We start from the raw sequence: 14,904 nt of genomic DNA, 5'->3' as shown, positions 1-14,904 counted from the left end.
AGGTGGTCAGTGTGCTTCCACAGGGGGAGCACTGCTGAGCTAGAAGCATGACCTAAGCCAGCAGGTGGACATCCCCTGAGGGGTACCAGACTGCGGACTGCGAGAGGGCGCAGGCCGGGCTGAGGGACCCTCCCCTCCCCCCATACATGAATGTCGTGCACTGGGCTTCTAGTATCCTATAAAAAAATAAATTAGAATGTATAAAAAAATCTATAAAGATGTTAGAAGACAGACAACTCTGTTCTGTATAGGCATAATATTTGAACACTTTACAAAAAAAATAGCCAGTAAACATGAAAATGTACTTTGCATCATGTATGTACTTATCAAGAAGCCTAAAGTTAAAAAATCTACAGTTTTTCCTCAAAGTGCAAAAGTTTATTCGACACCAGAAATATCACTGTTTTCAAAACACAGTCACAAATTTTTAAAAAAAATATTTTTTTATTGATTTCAGAGAGGAAGGGAAAAGGAGGTAGAAACATCAATGAAGAGAGAGACACATTGATCAGCTGCTTCCTGCATTACCCCCACTGGGGACGGAGCTGCAACCCAGGTGCATGTGCCCTAACCAGGAATCAAATGGTGGCCTTCTAGTTCACAGGTTGATGCTCAACCTCTGAGCCACACAAGTCATGCATTTTTGTTATGAAAAAGAGTCAACTCTATTTTAGTTTTGATTTGTTTTTAGTTAAAAGAGCTGCTCAAGGCTTGAAGGAACAGCGATGAAAAAGAACATATTCATTATAAATTACCAGATATGTGTTGTCTATTTAACCAAGATTTTTCTTATATTTTTCATTGATATTCCTTCTCCTCATAAAAGCATTCAGAATAGTTTTTCACTTTTGAATTATATTTCAACCCGGAATGAAATCAGACAGAAAACTGATATGCAACAAAGACTCTAAAATGAACAAAGAATGCATGGGACATGTTTCTCTCATTATAACTCTAAGCCTGTATTGGAATTTCCAGGTTTGTAAACCACTGACTTATCCTTGCCAGTAGGCAGAAAGCAATAGTGTAACATCTGATTACTTTAATGACATTTTTCTTCCTTTTCCCATAGAGAGGATACATTATTGTGAAGGAAATCTAATCTTTAACTTAAAGGTCAAAAATGCTTCATTCTGTCTAGAATTTATTTTCAACAAGGTGAAAGAACAGTCTGTCATCATTGACACTATGGCAAACAGTATTTTTTTTGCCTTTACTAGCTCACAACTGTAAATTGTTTTTGTAACCTTGAGTTTGTATCTATAATCCTATTGAAATGTTAAAAAGTAATTTCCAACCCAGCTGTTTGTGTTGCCACAAAGACTAATTAGTATAACAGTTCGCTTTCTCTTGAAAACAAACCTATATAGAACATTATTGAGTAATGTGCATTGCTTTCCTCCAATAACACTATATATTTTTTTTGTCTTTTTCCTCCCTTTATTCTGCTCCCTTGCCTGCTTTTTGCTTTTACAACTTGATCTCTAAGTCTCCTCTGAGTCCTGGCTTTGAGGTATGTACTAACTCTACCATCTTTGCAAACCAACATAACATTAGGTTGTTATCAGACAATTATCTGCATTGATTCTATGAATCAGGTCAGAACTTAGCTCAAAATTGTATGTCAACTATCATTTAAAAAATATTACCCGAGAATCCAATCTATTGAACTGCAAAAAAGAACATATTTTTGTTGTTGTCTTTTCTTGTTGTTCAAGTTTTCACCGTCCTCAACAAGATGAAGAGCAGTGCAGGCATTAGGGCGATAGGTATTGAACTGTTAGATAAAATTTTGCCCGCAGGTAAACTTGTAACTTGATCCCATAACATCGGTGTCTTTTGCATGAAACTGAGCAGACTAGACAGGATACGGTCAGCACTCACTGTATTCAGTAGCATGTTAACTGAAATGTATGCATATTGGAACTGTGTCCTGATGCCAGGTAGCACAGAACCATGTAAAGGGAGGTCACCATCTCAATATACACAGGTTTTGGTTGGCACAAATCAAGGCCTGCCTGAAAATAAATATAACTTTTTCAAGAAAGGAACTTTTAATCCTTAATGGGTTATCACAATCTAATTGCTTTTAAAGGGTGGTATGCACGTGGATATTGCAGGGTCTTCATCCAAGAATAACTTTATATGGAAAAGACACACATTTCCTTCATAAAAGGTTTTCATTAAGTCCTCCTCCAAAATTGGCCTTTTATCTTTCCTAAGCAATCAATAGCCTGAACATGGAGAAGGGACATTTAGGTCAAGCGTTCACATAGAGTATACATACAATAGTGCTCTTCTTATGAGAAGTTGTTTTGACCAATTGACTTGTTAATATTTAGTTTTCCTTATTTCTTTACCTCTTGCAAATTGTATTGTTATTTTCCCTCGTGAGACTATAAATTTCAGATACCTTTATTAGTGTTCATTCAAAGACGGTCTTGTTAAGGTAACTCTAACAAAGGAAGCTAATGAAAACACAACCAGAACATATTCTGGGTCAAGTAAAATTGGTAAGTCAAGATACCTTGATTTATAACATGTAAAATGAAGAAATCTCCTTCAATAATAGTAAATTCCTATGTTTATGAATTATCCTAGGTAAAATGGGCCCTTCTTAGAAAAGTACAGGTGAAAGCTCAATAAGTATAATTTTTTATATTCTTGTAAATTTAAATGTAATTTGCAATGCCTTCCAGATAGAATTTTAGTGAAGTAGTATCTTTCCCTTTTAATCATCCTTTGTGACTAAAGCCAGGGACAGAGTGTGTAAAGGAGTGACCAGTGGTCTGCTTTCCTGTGGAAGTTGTACAGCTTAACGGCAGCAAGGCCTCCACATGGTAACTCCTGATAAGATACGATGCATTTTGTGCATAAGCTTTTGTTCTTGAACTTGTTTATACCTAGTGTGTTAAAAAGGCAACAAACTTTTCCCCTCCTCTTTATAAATGTCTTGGGGAAAAACAATGCATAAAATTTTATGAAATTTTTAGAGAAATATTTTAGTGACAATTATGATTGCAGAGTTATAGAAATCTGATCATGGTTCCACGTTCAGCATGTTTTGTGACTCTAAGATGCACAAGTGTGAACTTAGGTCAATGATCTGCCCTCATGGAGCTTCATAAATGGACAATATGCAAATAAATATATGTCTTTGTCAGAACTTCCTGGTATTACATCCCAATGCTGTATATTAATTTATTTAATCTACTGATTAGGTTTTCATTTTTAATTTTAAACAATGTGAAATAAGCATCTTTGTATATATTTTTATGTATTTTTTACACTTTATGAAAAGTATCAGTTGATTTCTCAATAAGCATTTCTGAATTATTTGTAAGTTATATTCTTTGAAGCGAAATGACTAAAGCATTTATACTTATTTTTTGCTAAATAGTTCTTCAAAAAGTGATGTTTTAATATATAAATCTGATGATGGTGTAGGAGTTTCTATTTCTTCATACTCTTCCCAACAACACATTTTGTCAATATTTTTAAAAAAATTTTATTAATTTCTTCAGAAGAAATATCTATACTTAACATAATTTTTATTGGAAGATAAACAGCTTTTCATATATTTATTGACTACTTGTTTTTCATCTATGGAGAACTGCCTCTTTTCCTAGTGAGATGATTCTTTGTTGCTTATGTGTTATGACAGGAATCCTCTGTCTGTTATTCTATGATAGAAGTATATTTTCAGTTTCATTTATATTTGTGATGTCTTTTCCCATACTAACATTTTTAGATGGCGAAGAAATATTTTCACTCATTTTCTTATTATTTATAAACTGTTGAAAATAAATCAATATGAGCAGATTAAACATCATATTTTTGTCAAATTATTGAGGAGAATGGTCTTTTCTTGAAGTAAAGTTGCTGAAGTCAAGGTAGAAAGTGAAGCAGAATATGAAACTCGTGTCCTTTGCAACTGCAGCGCACAATTGATGACAATTTTTTATAAAATGTAAGTTAGGCCTGTGGAAATGTATTACAATTTAAGAACATTGCTGAAGTTATTTTAAGTGTTTTAAATGTCCTTTAAGGATGTATTTACTGTCATAGCTTTGAGGTTAAGAGACACAACAGAGAATATTTTTGGTGAAACTAAATTATTCTAGCCTAGTAGACTTTTTGGTAATTCTTAACAATCAGACTGCTTTCCCGAAATTATTAGGAAATAAATTGCTCATTGCAAAAGTCTTCTCTGTGTTCAACTATATTATAACCTCACTTTTTCGCATCCTTTAGTTTTTATGAAAGTTAGACAGTATTCAGTTTAACTTTTTTATGTTAGGGTACATATTTTGTAAATAATAATATGCCGTAAACTGCTATTATTTTCATAAAGTTTACTGACTCACATTTAATTAACACAAGCATTGTACTAAAAGGAACTCTTGGCTACATACTTTCCTAGAAAATGACTCATTTATTTACTGTTTTGTTCATTTAAAAATTATAATGAAGATAATACTAGTATTGCATTTTCTATTTATAATTGGATATGATCCTGATATGCTTTCTAATAGTCAAGGTAGGTTCTTTTCAAATGAACAAATGATTAAAAAACACACAACTATTTCTAATTCTGAATTAAACTATGATGATATTTCTGGCCAAATGAATATTTTCCGGGATATTTTCCAAAGTAGCAAAAGTCTATATAGCAGTAGAGACTTTAATTGTTGCTTTTGTGTTCTGGAGTTCCAGGAATCCTGGTGATTCATCTGAATTAAGAAATCATTTTTCCATTTAAATATGCACCATGACATCCATATAGTGCATTTGCCAGACATTGCAAAATTTCTTTTGTTGATTGTATAAACTAGTTTTCCAAAGTCAAACCTGGGCAGTGTTTAACCAAGAATTCTTTAGCCCACATCTCTCCACCCCCTGAGAGTCAGAAGTGCAGTGGTGGGTTTGTGGGGAAGGAACCCTTCCATAGAATTAAGAGTGCGCGGTCTTCTTTCATGTGCTAATAATCAGCTGTTGGCTGATTTCATTCAGCGTGTCTGGTTTGTTACATGTGCATTCATGCTATGAACAAAAACTTCCAGATCAGATGTGCAATTCTAACTATGAATACTGCAGGAGATTTCCTCATGAACGCCACTGGAGCATGGGGGCATCGTATAGCACGTACCTGCACTTAGAAACATGTAGGTCTTAGGAACAAATCGATATTTAATGAAGGCTGTGCTCCCCTCAGGAAAGGTACCAGGGCTTCCATCACACTCCCCACAAGCCATGTCTGAAGACACAAAACATTGCTGTCTATCTTAAGATTACAAAACACCTCCCCCCTGCCCCATGCCTTATTACCAACAATAGTCATATCATAGTCATGTACTTAATGACCATCAGTATCCATCTAATGTCAGGCAAGATTTCAGTCCTGTCTCCTTTAATCCTTGACCAATCATGAATACTGAGCTCCTGGCTGAGTAATATGAAAAAAGATTGCTCATCTTCACTTTGAGAGTGTATGTGTCCTCAACAATGTCCCTACCCTGCCCTGGCCAGCATGGTAAAGTGTTTAGAGAGTAGGCCCATGCACTGAAGGGTTGCAGGTTCTATTCCTGATCAAGGGCATGTACTTGGTTTGTAGGTCGATCCCCAGCCCTGGTGGGGGTGTGCAGGAGGCAACCAATCAATGTGTCTCTCTCAAGTCGATGTTTCTCTCTTCTCTCTCTTCTTTCTCTCTCTCTCTCTCTCTCTCTCTCTCTCTCTCCCCCCCTCCCTCCCTCCTTCCCTCCCTCCCTCCCTCCCTCCTTCCCTCCCTCCCTCCCCCCCTTCTTCCCTCCCTCCCTCCCTCCCTCCCTTCTTCCCCCCACTCTCTCTGAAAAATCAATGGAAAAATAACCTCAGGTGAGGATTAATTTTAAAAAAGAAGACATAATAAAGGAGTGTGAGGAAGGTAAAAGATGAATTGGTACTATAAATTAGACTTTTAGAAACAAGAAATAATTCAGCTTCTAAAATTTTATCTGTTTCAGTAATATTTAGATACATTATTTTACTTGATCCATTAGACCTGGTTTTCTGATATGATCAAATGAATTCTCTCCCTTCTCAAGAAGAGTGAAAGTGGTGCTATTTTTATAATAAACTAGGGGCCCGGTGCACGAAATTCGTGCACTGGGTGTGTGTGTTGGGGGGGGGAGTGTCCCTCAGCCCAGCCTGCCCCCTCTCACATACTGGGAGCCCTCAGGCGTTGACCCCCATCACCCTCCAATCGCAGGATCGGCCCCTTGCCCAGGCCTGATGCCTCTGACAGAGGCATCAGGCCTGGGCAGGGGACCGTCATTTCCCCCATCACTGATTCTGCCCCCAGCCCAGGCCTGATGCCTCGGCCAGAGGCGTAGACCCCCATCACCCTCCAATCGCCCGATCTGCCCCTTGCCCAGGCCTGACGCCTCCGCCAGAGGTGTCAGGCTTGGACAGGGGACCCCCATCTCCCCCCGATCACTGGCTCTGGCCCCCGCCCAGGCCTGAAGCCTCTGGCCCAGGAATCATACCTGGGCAGGGGACCCCCATCTCCCTCTGATCGCTTGCTCCAACCCCTGCCCAAGCCTGATGCCTCTGACCCAGGCTTCAGGCCTGGGCAAGGGGACCATCATATCCCCCCAATCCCCGGCTCCGCCCCCCACCCAGGCCTGATGGCTCGGCCAGAGGAGTTGACCCTCATCACCCTCCGATCACCAATCACCGGATCGGCCCCTTGACCAGGCCTGAGGCCTCTGGCAGAGGTGTCAGGCCTGGGCAGGGGACCCCCAGCTCCCCGCGGTTGCAGGCTCCGCCCCTGCCCAGGCCTAACACCTCTGGCCTAGGCGTCCGGCCCGGGCAGCGGGGACCCGCAGCTGCAGCGGCCCCACGATCGTGGGCTTTGCTTTAGGCCCAGGCAAGGGACCCCTAGCTCCCGGGACTGCCAGCTTCAACCGTGCCCAGCTCCCATCGCTGGCTCCACCCCTACTTCCTGCTATCACTGGCCAGGGCGGAAAAGGCACCTGATTCTCCGATCATGGCTGAGGGGCAGGGCAAAGGCGGCCCCAGGGCCGCCTTTGCCCTGCCCCTCAGCTCTTAGCTCCCCCCTGGGTTTCCGATCACTGTCAGTGGCAGGGGGCTTCTTCCTGCTTTCCCTTTCGCCTCCCTGCATTGTGCCTACATATGCAAATTAACCACCATCTTGTTGGCAGTTAACTGCCAATCTTAGTTGGCAGTTAATTTGCATATAACCCTGATTAGCCAATGAAAAGGGTATCGTCGTACGCCAATTACCATTTTTCTCTTTTATTAGATAGGTTGCAATGAAATGGAAGCCAAAACAATGAAAAAATAACCTAGTTGGGGTGGTATCACCCCAGCTTTGCATTGAAAATATCCCGGAGTGATATGATTTCATTGAGTTAGTGTTTTTCTGTATGTTTAAAACTCAATTTTTGGGGGGTCGGTAAAGGAAAAGACTCATTGTTTCCCTCTCTTTTTTAATTGAGTTGCATTAAAATGTAGTCCTTTCTATCATGTTGTGTCAGAAGCATGTGTGGTCATAAATACAGTGCTTCATGTTCTCCATTGACTGTTACAGGCTGAGGTTCTATAAAATCTGCAAGTTATCCTTCTGGGCCACTTTTGAAGGGAGAGGCTCTAACCTTTGGAGCCGTGGACTGTTCATGGCACGCGTTTCCAGCTTCCCCTTGGTGTTTCCAAGGCAGCGTTCAATGGCACAGCGTTTTTCCGAATTATTTCATTGAGCTTTCCAGTGAACTCACAATCCCAGGCCAGACCTCTGTCCATTTTAGGCAGGATGAAATACCATGGAAATAGTATGTTCCTAAAATTGCTATTGTTGATACTTCTACATAATCTGTTTTACCGCCCCATTCACGTTTAGGTGTAGATCAAATCTGACATTTGAAGCCCCAAAGTAGAAGTTGTTGACATGTAAATTTATTGTCTTCCTCAATAGAAATGCTTCTTTTTTATTGTGTAGAGTGCATAGCATTAAGTTTGCATTGCTTTCAGTAAAAAAGAGAGGTACTCTTCTGTTATATCTCCCTTTTCCTCTGGATCCCACAGATTCATGGGATGTTAGTAACTGACATTTTGAAAGAACAATGCCTGTAATTTGCAACAATTCGCTTAACAGTTCTTGTGCTTTTCCTGCAAAGCGAGGTTCACTTAAGAAAATAGTAAGGTTCCTTTACCTTTCATTTCTATTTACTTAAGGAGAATGGAAACAATGTAACTTTCAAGACTACTTTAGTACTTAGCAAATCCAGATCACCTTGTATTCTTTTTTTTTCTTTATTGATTAAGGTATTACATATGTGTCCTTATCACCTTGTATTCTTAATGAGATTGTATGTTATTACTCTGTCAGCTTTCCCAAATTGCTATGAACATGAAGAAATGGATTCTCCACTCTAAAATGCATCATGGTCACCACTAAGCAGGGGGCATATTCCCCGCCCCCACCCTGCCCTGTAGCAATGCTTTTTATTGGTATGAAAAAGTGTAGATGAGCTTTTACTTATGCTCTGTATTTAGGGTATCCAATTGAGGAGCCAAACTCATTTATAAATCTGCCACACTTGGCAGGTAGTTCAAGGGATATGGAATCAGAATCGTAGCAGAATAGCACTGAACAATCTGAAACTCATCCAACACCCTACCTGCTACTCAGTGAAATACAGGACATGGAAACATGGCTGTTTCTATGTGATCTCCATTCCCTGGGGGTCTTCAAACTTGTCCATTGCCCAATAAATCGTCCTGGATATTCCCTGACTTCTGATTGAGGAGTGGTGTGTAGTGTTGTTGAAAGGAGCCGATTATTTATTTTTACTTCAGAAAGTAGTCTGTATCATACTGGACATTCACAATGCTGTTTTACTAGCAGTGACTATGAGTAGGGTTAGATCTCATTTCCAAGTGAGATAAAGAGGTTTCAGAGTGTACAAAAGACAGTTCTAAGCAGTTTGAAGATTGGGAGCGCTGAGTCGTCTTAAGCAGAATAGTAATGGCCAATAATACCGAACATGGTCATTGCATGGCAAGACTGCTTCAGTGTTCACACCAAATGTCTTCCTCAGGAAACTCTTTTTCCGAATGTCCCCTGCACCTCCTCCATCGATGTGGTTTATCTTTTCTGCAAACCTTCATATATATGGGCCCTTGTTCTGTGTGAGGCAGTATTGCAGCGGTTGGTGATACAGTAATGAACAGAATAGTTAAGATCCTCTCTCCATGGAATTTACATTCTTTTGAAGGGCTACGGTAAAAAACCAATAAGCAAATAGGCAATAAGACAGTTGCAGACTGCAGTATTGACTCAACAAGAGACAGGTGATGTGCCAAAGAGTGAACAGGGAATGGTCAGTAAGTTAGGTGGCCTGGAGGTCTCTTGGAGAAGGTGCCATGTGAACTGAAATTTGGAGAATAAGGCAAAACCATCCGAAAGAGCACATGCTACTGTGGATAGTAACAATTATGTTGTGTCCAGAATTCTACTAGATAGTAAATTCATTGGGCACAGAGAATAATATTTAGGGTCTTTATATGTTCTGCAGCATCTTAATTGGGCTTTGAGGAGGGGTTTGCAATGGAGAACACTTCTTAAATCAGATAGAGCCATCTCGATGGCAGTAGGAGAGAACTAGTATAAGGTGTTGTTCTGCATAGTTCTTTGAATGTTGTTAGTTCAAAATGCTAGGTATCTTAAAATTCCTGGAATAAAGGACTAAGTATTTGGTTGCATCTGTTTTCACACAGTTGTGCTAGTACCTGAATAGAAAAGTAGGTAGGCAGCTGAGTGATGCTTATACAATAGAAGCTGTTTATTCAGTTAGTCATTATGTTCTAGAAAACATGTGTGACTCATATGCTGTCCTCTGAGCACAGACAGGCTGGTTCAAAGTCTCTTCTGTAGGTCAAGGTTAAAGGATTCACAATATTTTCACATTGCATTTTGGCGTGTAGAATATACTATTATCTTCACTGTTTCCTATGAACTCTCCCTTCATGACTTAAATGAGGAGAAGAAAATACTTTCTATTTTTATATTGGTATAAAACCAGGGAATATGAAAGCTGGGAGGGACTATGGAGAGAGAAATCATTGTTATCAGCCAGAGCAAGAATATCTGAATTCATAGGTCTGGAACTTTACAAGCTGTATGATCTCTGACAAATGACTTAACCTCACTGGGATTTGGTTTCCTTCTCCGTAAAACGGGCATCATAACATGAGTGGTCATGGGGTTTAAATGAATTAATGCATGTAGAGGGATATAAAAAGAGTTTGGCACATATGCAAGTTATAAAAAGTGTGTTATGCCTAGTTCAAAGGTCAGACTCCCCGTGAGCTAAATTTGTTACCCAAATAAGTTGACTGGCAAAATACTTAAAATTTTTTTAGAGTTGCCTATTATTTTGAAATGGAGTTATTTCATAAAACAGTTGGATTTTCTGCTTCTTTTGAAAAACTAAGAGGTCTGGAGGCGCTGGGTTTACACACTCACATGGCAGCTATTAGCAGTGTTTGAGCAGTGGCCATCCCTTTTATATTGAGCCCATCCTCTCCAATTTACTCTAGTCCACACCATTTTCTATGCCTCCCTGACAGCGAGGGGCCACCTATTAATATGAACAGATTTGAGCTTGCTACCGTTCTCTTTCCAGGCCAGAAGAGTTCTCCACGGATTCATGTTGGACAGGCCAAGTAAGGGTCAGGATCAGGAAGAAGATAAGTTCAAAGAGCAGTTATAGTTGTAGCCAATTGTACACTCTCAATAAAGCAAATCTGTAGAAGTTACAGTCCATGTAATATTAAGTTATTGAAATATGCTTATATTACAGCCTGTATTTTAAATATATCTATTGAAATGTCTTGTCCATTTTGTTCCCAGGCATTGACTTCCTGAAAACATTCATTCTGATGAGTACAAGCAATGCTTATTTTTTATCAAGTACTAGATGCGTGTTTTCATTAATAGAGGACAAATATTTTAAGACACTATCCTTCCCTTAGAAATTTATTGTCTGATGATTGAGAAAGCACCACAAAGAATTGTCAATGCGTATGCTAAAATATTCTGTATGTTTTTTGTTTCCATTAACTCAAGGTGTAGCTTATGTCACCCAAAATCCAGTCCCAATGTGGGGCTGTGAAATGAATTTTAGTTAATAAATATAAATATTTTAATACTATAGAAGTTTTCATTTGAACCATGTTTTTATTGTGTGTTTTTTCTATTAATCCTCACCTGAGGATATTGTTTCCATTGATTTTTTTAGAGAGAGAGAGAAAAGGAAGGAGGGAGGAGGAGAGAGAGAAATATCAATGTGAGAGATATATGAATTGGTTGCCTCCCAAACCAGGGATCAAATGTGCAACCCAGATATGTGCCCTTGACTGGGAATCGAAGCCAGACCCTTCCATCCTCAGGTTGATGCTCTATCCATGGAGAAACAGGCTATTGTTTTGTTTTTAATTTATGTCTTTGAATCATGCTTTTTGTAAAGTGGCTTTCATCTCTCAGGAAATACCATGTTTGATCTCTACATAAATAACAACAAGCAAACCACAAGTTAAGTCAGCATTCCTCCGTCTTTTTTCTAGCTTTGCTAATGAAGAGAATTTGTTTTGAAGTGGAATATGCCTTGTTTCCAAGTCCTGTTAAATGTTTAAAGACTTGCTGGCAGTTGGAGTTTCCATAATGTAATCTAAGCAATCATTTCCTGGGAAGGTTCCACACTTGCTGAGTCATTCCTTTAGCTACCAGTTTAAAAAACAAAGTCAGTTTCTGCAAAGCAGGATGCACTGTCTCAGGAAGTAGGTGCCCAGCGCTTATAGTTTTCACTTTGGCAGTCATTTCAGATGAAACACTGTTAGCATAAGGAGGCTGCAGTTCCTTCACAAGACCTCAGGCTTTTAACCAAACTTTAATCTCTATAATCTTTACGCTGTTTAATCTCCAATTCTACCTTTCATGTCAGCTTTCCTCACTTTTCTGTTCTCATATTCTCTCACATCCTTGATAAGATTCCTCTTGGCATTGAGAACACAAAAGACAGGGTTATATTTTTTATCATCTATAATTTGCTAAATCAAATCATTTACATAGAGCCACCCCAATGCCATATGTTATGATAATGTCAGTTCTCACAAAAGTTCCACACACACCTGTAATTTGATCCAAACTCCTCAACTCAGGAAAAGAGCAATTTGTAGGACCCATGACTAATGTAAAAATGAAAATTTTTGGAAGCATATCCTCCTGTATGCTTACTATAACTATGGAGAAGGGCATTTTAAGTATATTCTGCAAGTTCTGAGCCAGTTTTGCTCTGAACATAATAATGAAGTAGCATAAAACAAAACGTAGTTGTTTCCTTTCCAAAGCATTTTAACGTTCCTCCCTATTCCTGTAAAAACAACAACAACAACAACAAAAACAAACAAACAAAAAACAATCATCCTATAAATATCCCAGGTTCACACAGTGCCAAAGTGGAACAGCAAGAAACAGTGAAAATCAATTTAATTAACTTAGTAAACCTAATAAAACCTTTACTAGTGTTGATGAGAAATGAAGAATTTTTTTTATTACCAGAGTCTACTTTAAATAAATGTCTTACTTAAAATTCTAAAGTACTGTACACATTATAATGAAGTATACAAATCAGGAAACAAGTAAAATGAAGTGAATGAAGAAATAACACACTTTGTATAATAATGCATTTCTTTAAAAAGCCCTGGAATGGAGACTCTGGACACTGGCTTTGCTTTTAGCTCTGCTGGATCCCCAACTGCACCTTTTCCAGGTCTTGTTTCAGGAAAATGGGCCTTTGGAAACTGAGGAATATATTTTCACACAAACAGAGCTTTCTACCACACCTCATCTTCATGTGGGGGCCTCCAGGAATCCTTATTCCAGTGGCACCCCACGAATCCCACTCCCACTAGCAATGGAGAAAATCCTTAGAAATGTTTAGTTTGTGTTTCCATCATTGGAAATATTTAAAGAGATAATTGCTGATGACAGAAATGGTGGGTTTTCAACATTTATATAAATAATGATAAATATATATCATAGAACAATAGCCTGATTTCATAGGCTTTTGTTTTTGTTTGACAATTTGTTATATATCAATGATGACCCTGTTTTACATTTTGATTGAAGAATGGGTAAATTTCTCATAAGCACTTACAAAATCATCAGACAGGGGGCACAGTGTTCTTTTTTGTGTTCGCTTCTTAGATTTGCCTCATAATAGGGAAAAGCACATGTAAATGAGTGTGCGCACACTCCCAACACATAGAACTTAATTCTGCAAACAGAACTTCAGAAGGCTTCGTCACGCTTCCTTTCCCCAAAGTGTTCATCTAATACACTACTCGATCTCCTTCCAGCAGTAAATTAGCTCCCACATGAGAAGTCACCATCCAGCACCCTGTCTCAATATTTTAAAATTCTACTCTATCATATGGAAATACAGGCCACATTGAAAACGACTAATTACGTTTGCAACTATAAAAATTTTTAATGACAGTATTTCGGGTCATGTTGCTAGCTAATTGTAATTTGAAGATGTCATGAACGACAGGAGGGCATTCTTTATTAATGCTAGTAAAATCTTAAATTGCTATTAAATCTTAAATGCTAGTAAAGTCTTAATTTCTGACACTAAATTATGCAGTTTAGGTTCTTCTGGGCCAGGGACACATGTGGCCGTGTGAATCTCCTCATTGCCTGAATGTGTGTGCAGTACAGTGTCTGGACACAAAGGGACAGCCAGTTTCTTTTCCCTAAACTCACGTAATGTTTTAGAATTCCGGTTCTTATAGTTTATGGCAGTGTTTCTATGAATGTTACTATGTTGCATGAGAAGAAAACTGTCAGTTTAAACGTATTGCCTCTTACTCTTCTAAATGAATTTGCCCCATGGTATAGTAAATAGTCTTAGGTCGATCTGGCTCTGCTAACAGCCTAGAGTTAGGTATCTTAAATTAAGGAAAATAGCTGAAGAGTGATGTTGTCAAGTTTTCATATGACTTTCCAAATCTGAGAGCATTTTAAGTCTGCTGAGAAAGTGTGACATCAGGTCAGCTTTTATTCTGAGTGTTGAAACTTTCCAACTATGGAAAAACATCACTTTTCATTTTAGACTGTGCCTAAAACTGGCCTGTTGGCTACAGTTCCTCAAGAAGGACACATGAAACAGGGACCTAACCCCATGGACTTAATTATTTTTCAATCCCTAAGATATTTCTTCAGTATGTTCATGATTCTGGTTTGGCAGGCCTTGGCCCATCTTTATAAGCTCCCCAGATGTCTCTGCAGGAGCTGAGCCTTTCCAGAGTGATTATATTTTATAGTTTTCTTTTATGGAATTGTAATTCTAACTGTAACTGTAGACATAATAATCCTAACTAGAACCTCATATCAAAAAGTTTTTATTGCAGCTAGTGAATTTCCAAATCAAAATTTCCCCATTGGGTGATAAGTAGTATTAACCTTTTAGTGCAGACAGGGATAGAAATGGATGGAAATTATATATAAACTAGGGGCCCGGTGCACGAAATTTGTGCACTGGGTGTGTGTGGGGGGGGAGTGTCCCTCAGCCCAGCCTGCCCCCTCACACATACTGGGAGCCCTCAGGCGTTGACCCCCATCACCCTCCAATCGCAGAATCGGCCCCTTGCCCAGGCCTGACACCTCTGACAGAGGTGTCAGGCTTGGACAGGGGACTCCCATCTCCCCCTGATCACTGGCTCTGGCCCCCGCCCAGGCCTGAGGCCGTGGCCAGAGGCGTTGACCCCCACCACCCTCTGATCACCTGATCGGCCCCTTGCCCAGGCCTGACGCCTCCGCCAGAGGTGTCAGGCTTGGACAGG

At 39.3% G+C, this 14,904-nt stretch overlaps 1 protein-coding gene across 2 annotated transcripts in view; it reads left to right on the top strand.

Annotated features, from left to right (window-relative positions):
• PRKD1 (protein kinase D1) overlaps nt 1-14,904 on the top strand; it is a 316,018-nt gene that overhangs the window by 236,604 nt on the left and 64,510 nt on the right. Inside the window, exon 5 of one of the 2 annotated variants that reach the window (XM_059709687.1) lies at nt 1,490-1,513. The exons of the other annotated variant lie outside the window; for it this stretch is intronic. Within the exon in view, the coding sequence (XP_059565670.1) occupies nt 1,490-1,513 (24 nt within the window). The remainder of the gene's footprint in view (nt 1-1,489; nt 1,514-14,904) is intronic. 2 annotated transcript variants of the gene reach the window in all.

The sequence above is a fragment of the Myotis daubentonii genome, chromosome 1 (genome assembly GCF_963259705.1).
Source record: "Myotis daubentonii chromosome 1, mMyoDau2.1, whole genome shotgun sequence".
Lineage (NCBI taxonomy): Eukaryota > Metazoa > Chordata > Mammalia > Chiroptera > Vespertilionidae > Myotis > Myotis daubentonii.
This window is presented reverse-complemented; position numbering and strand designations above follow the sequence as displayed.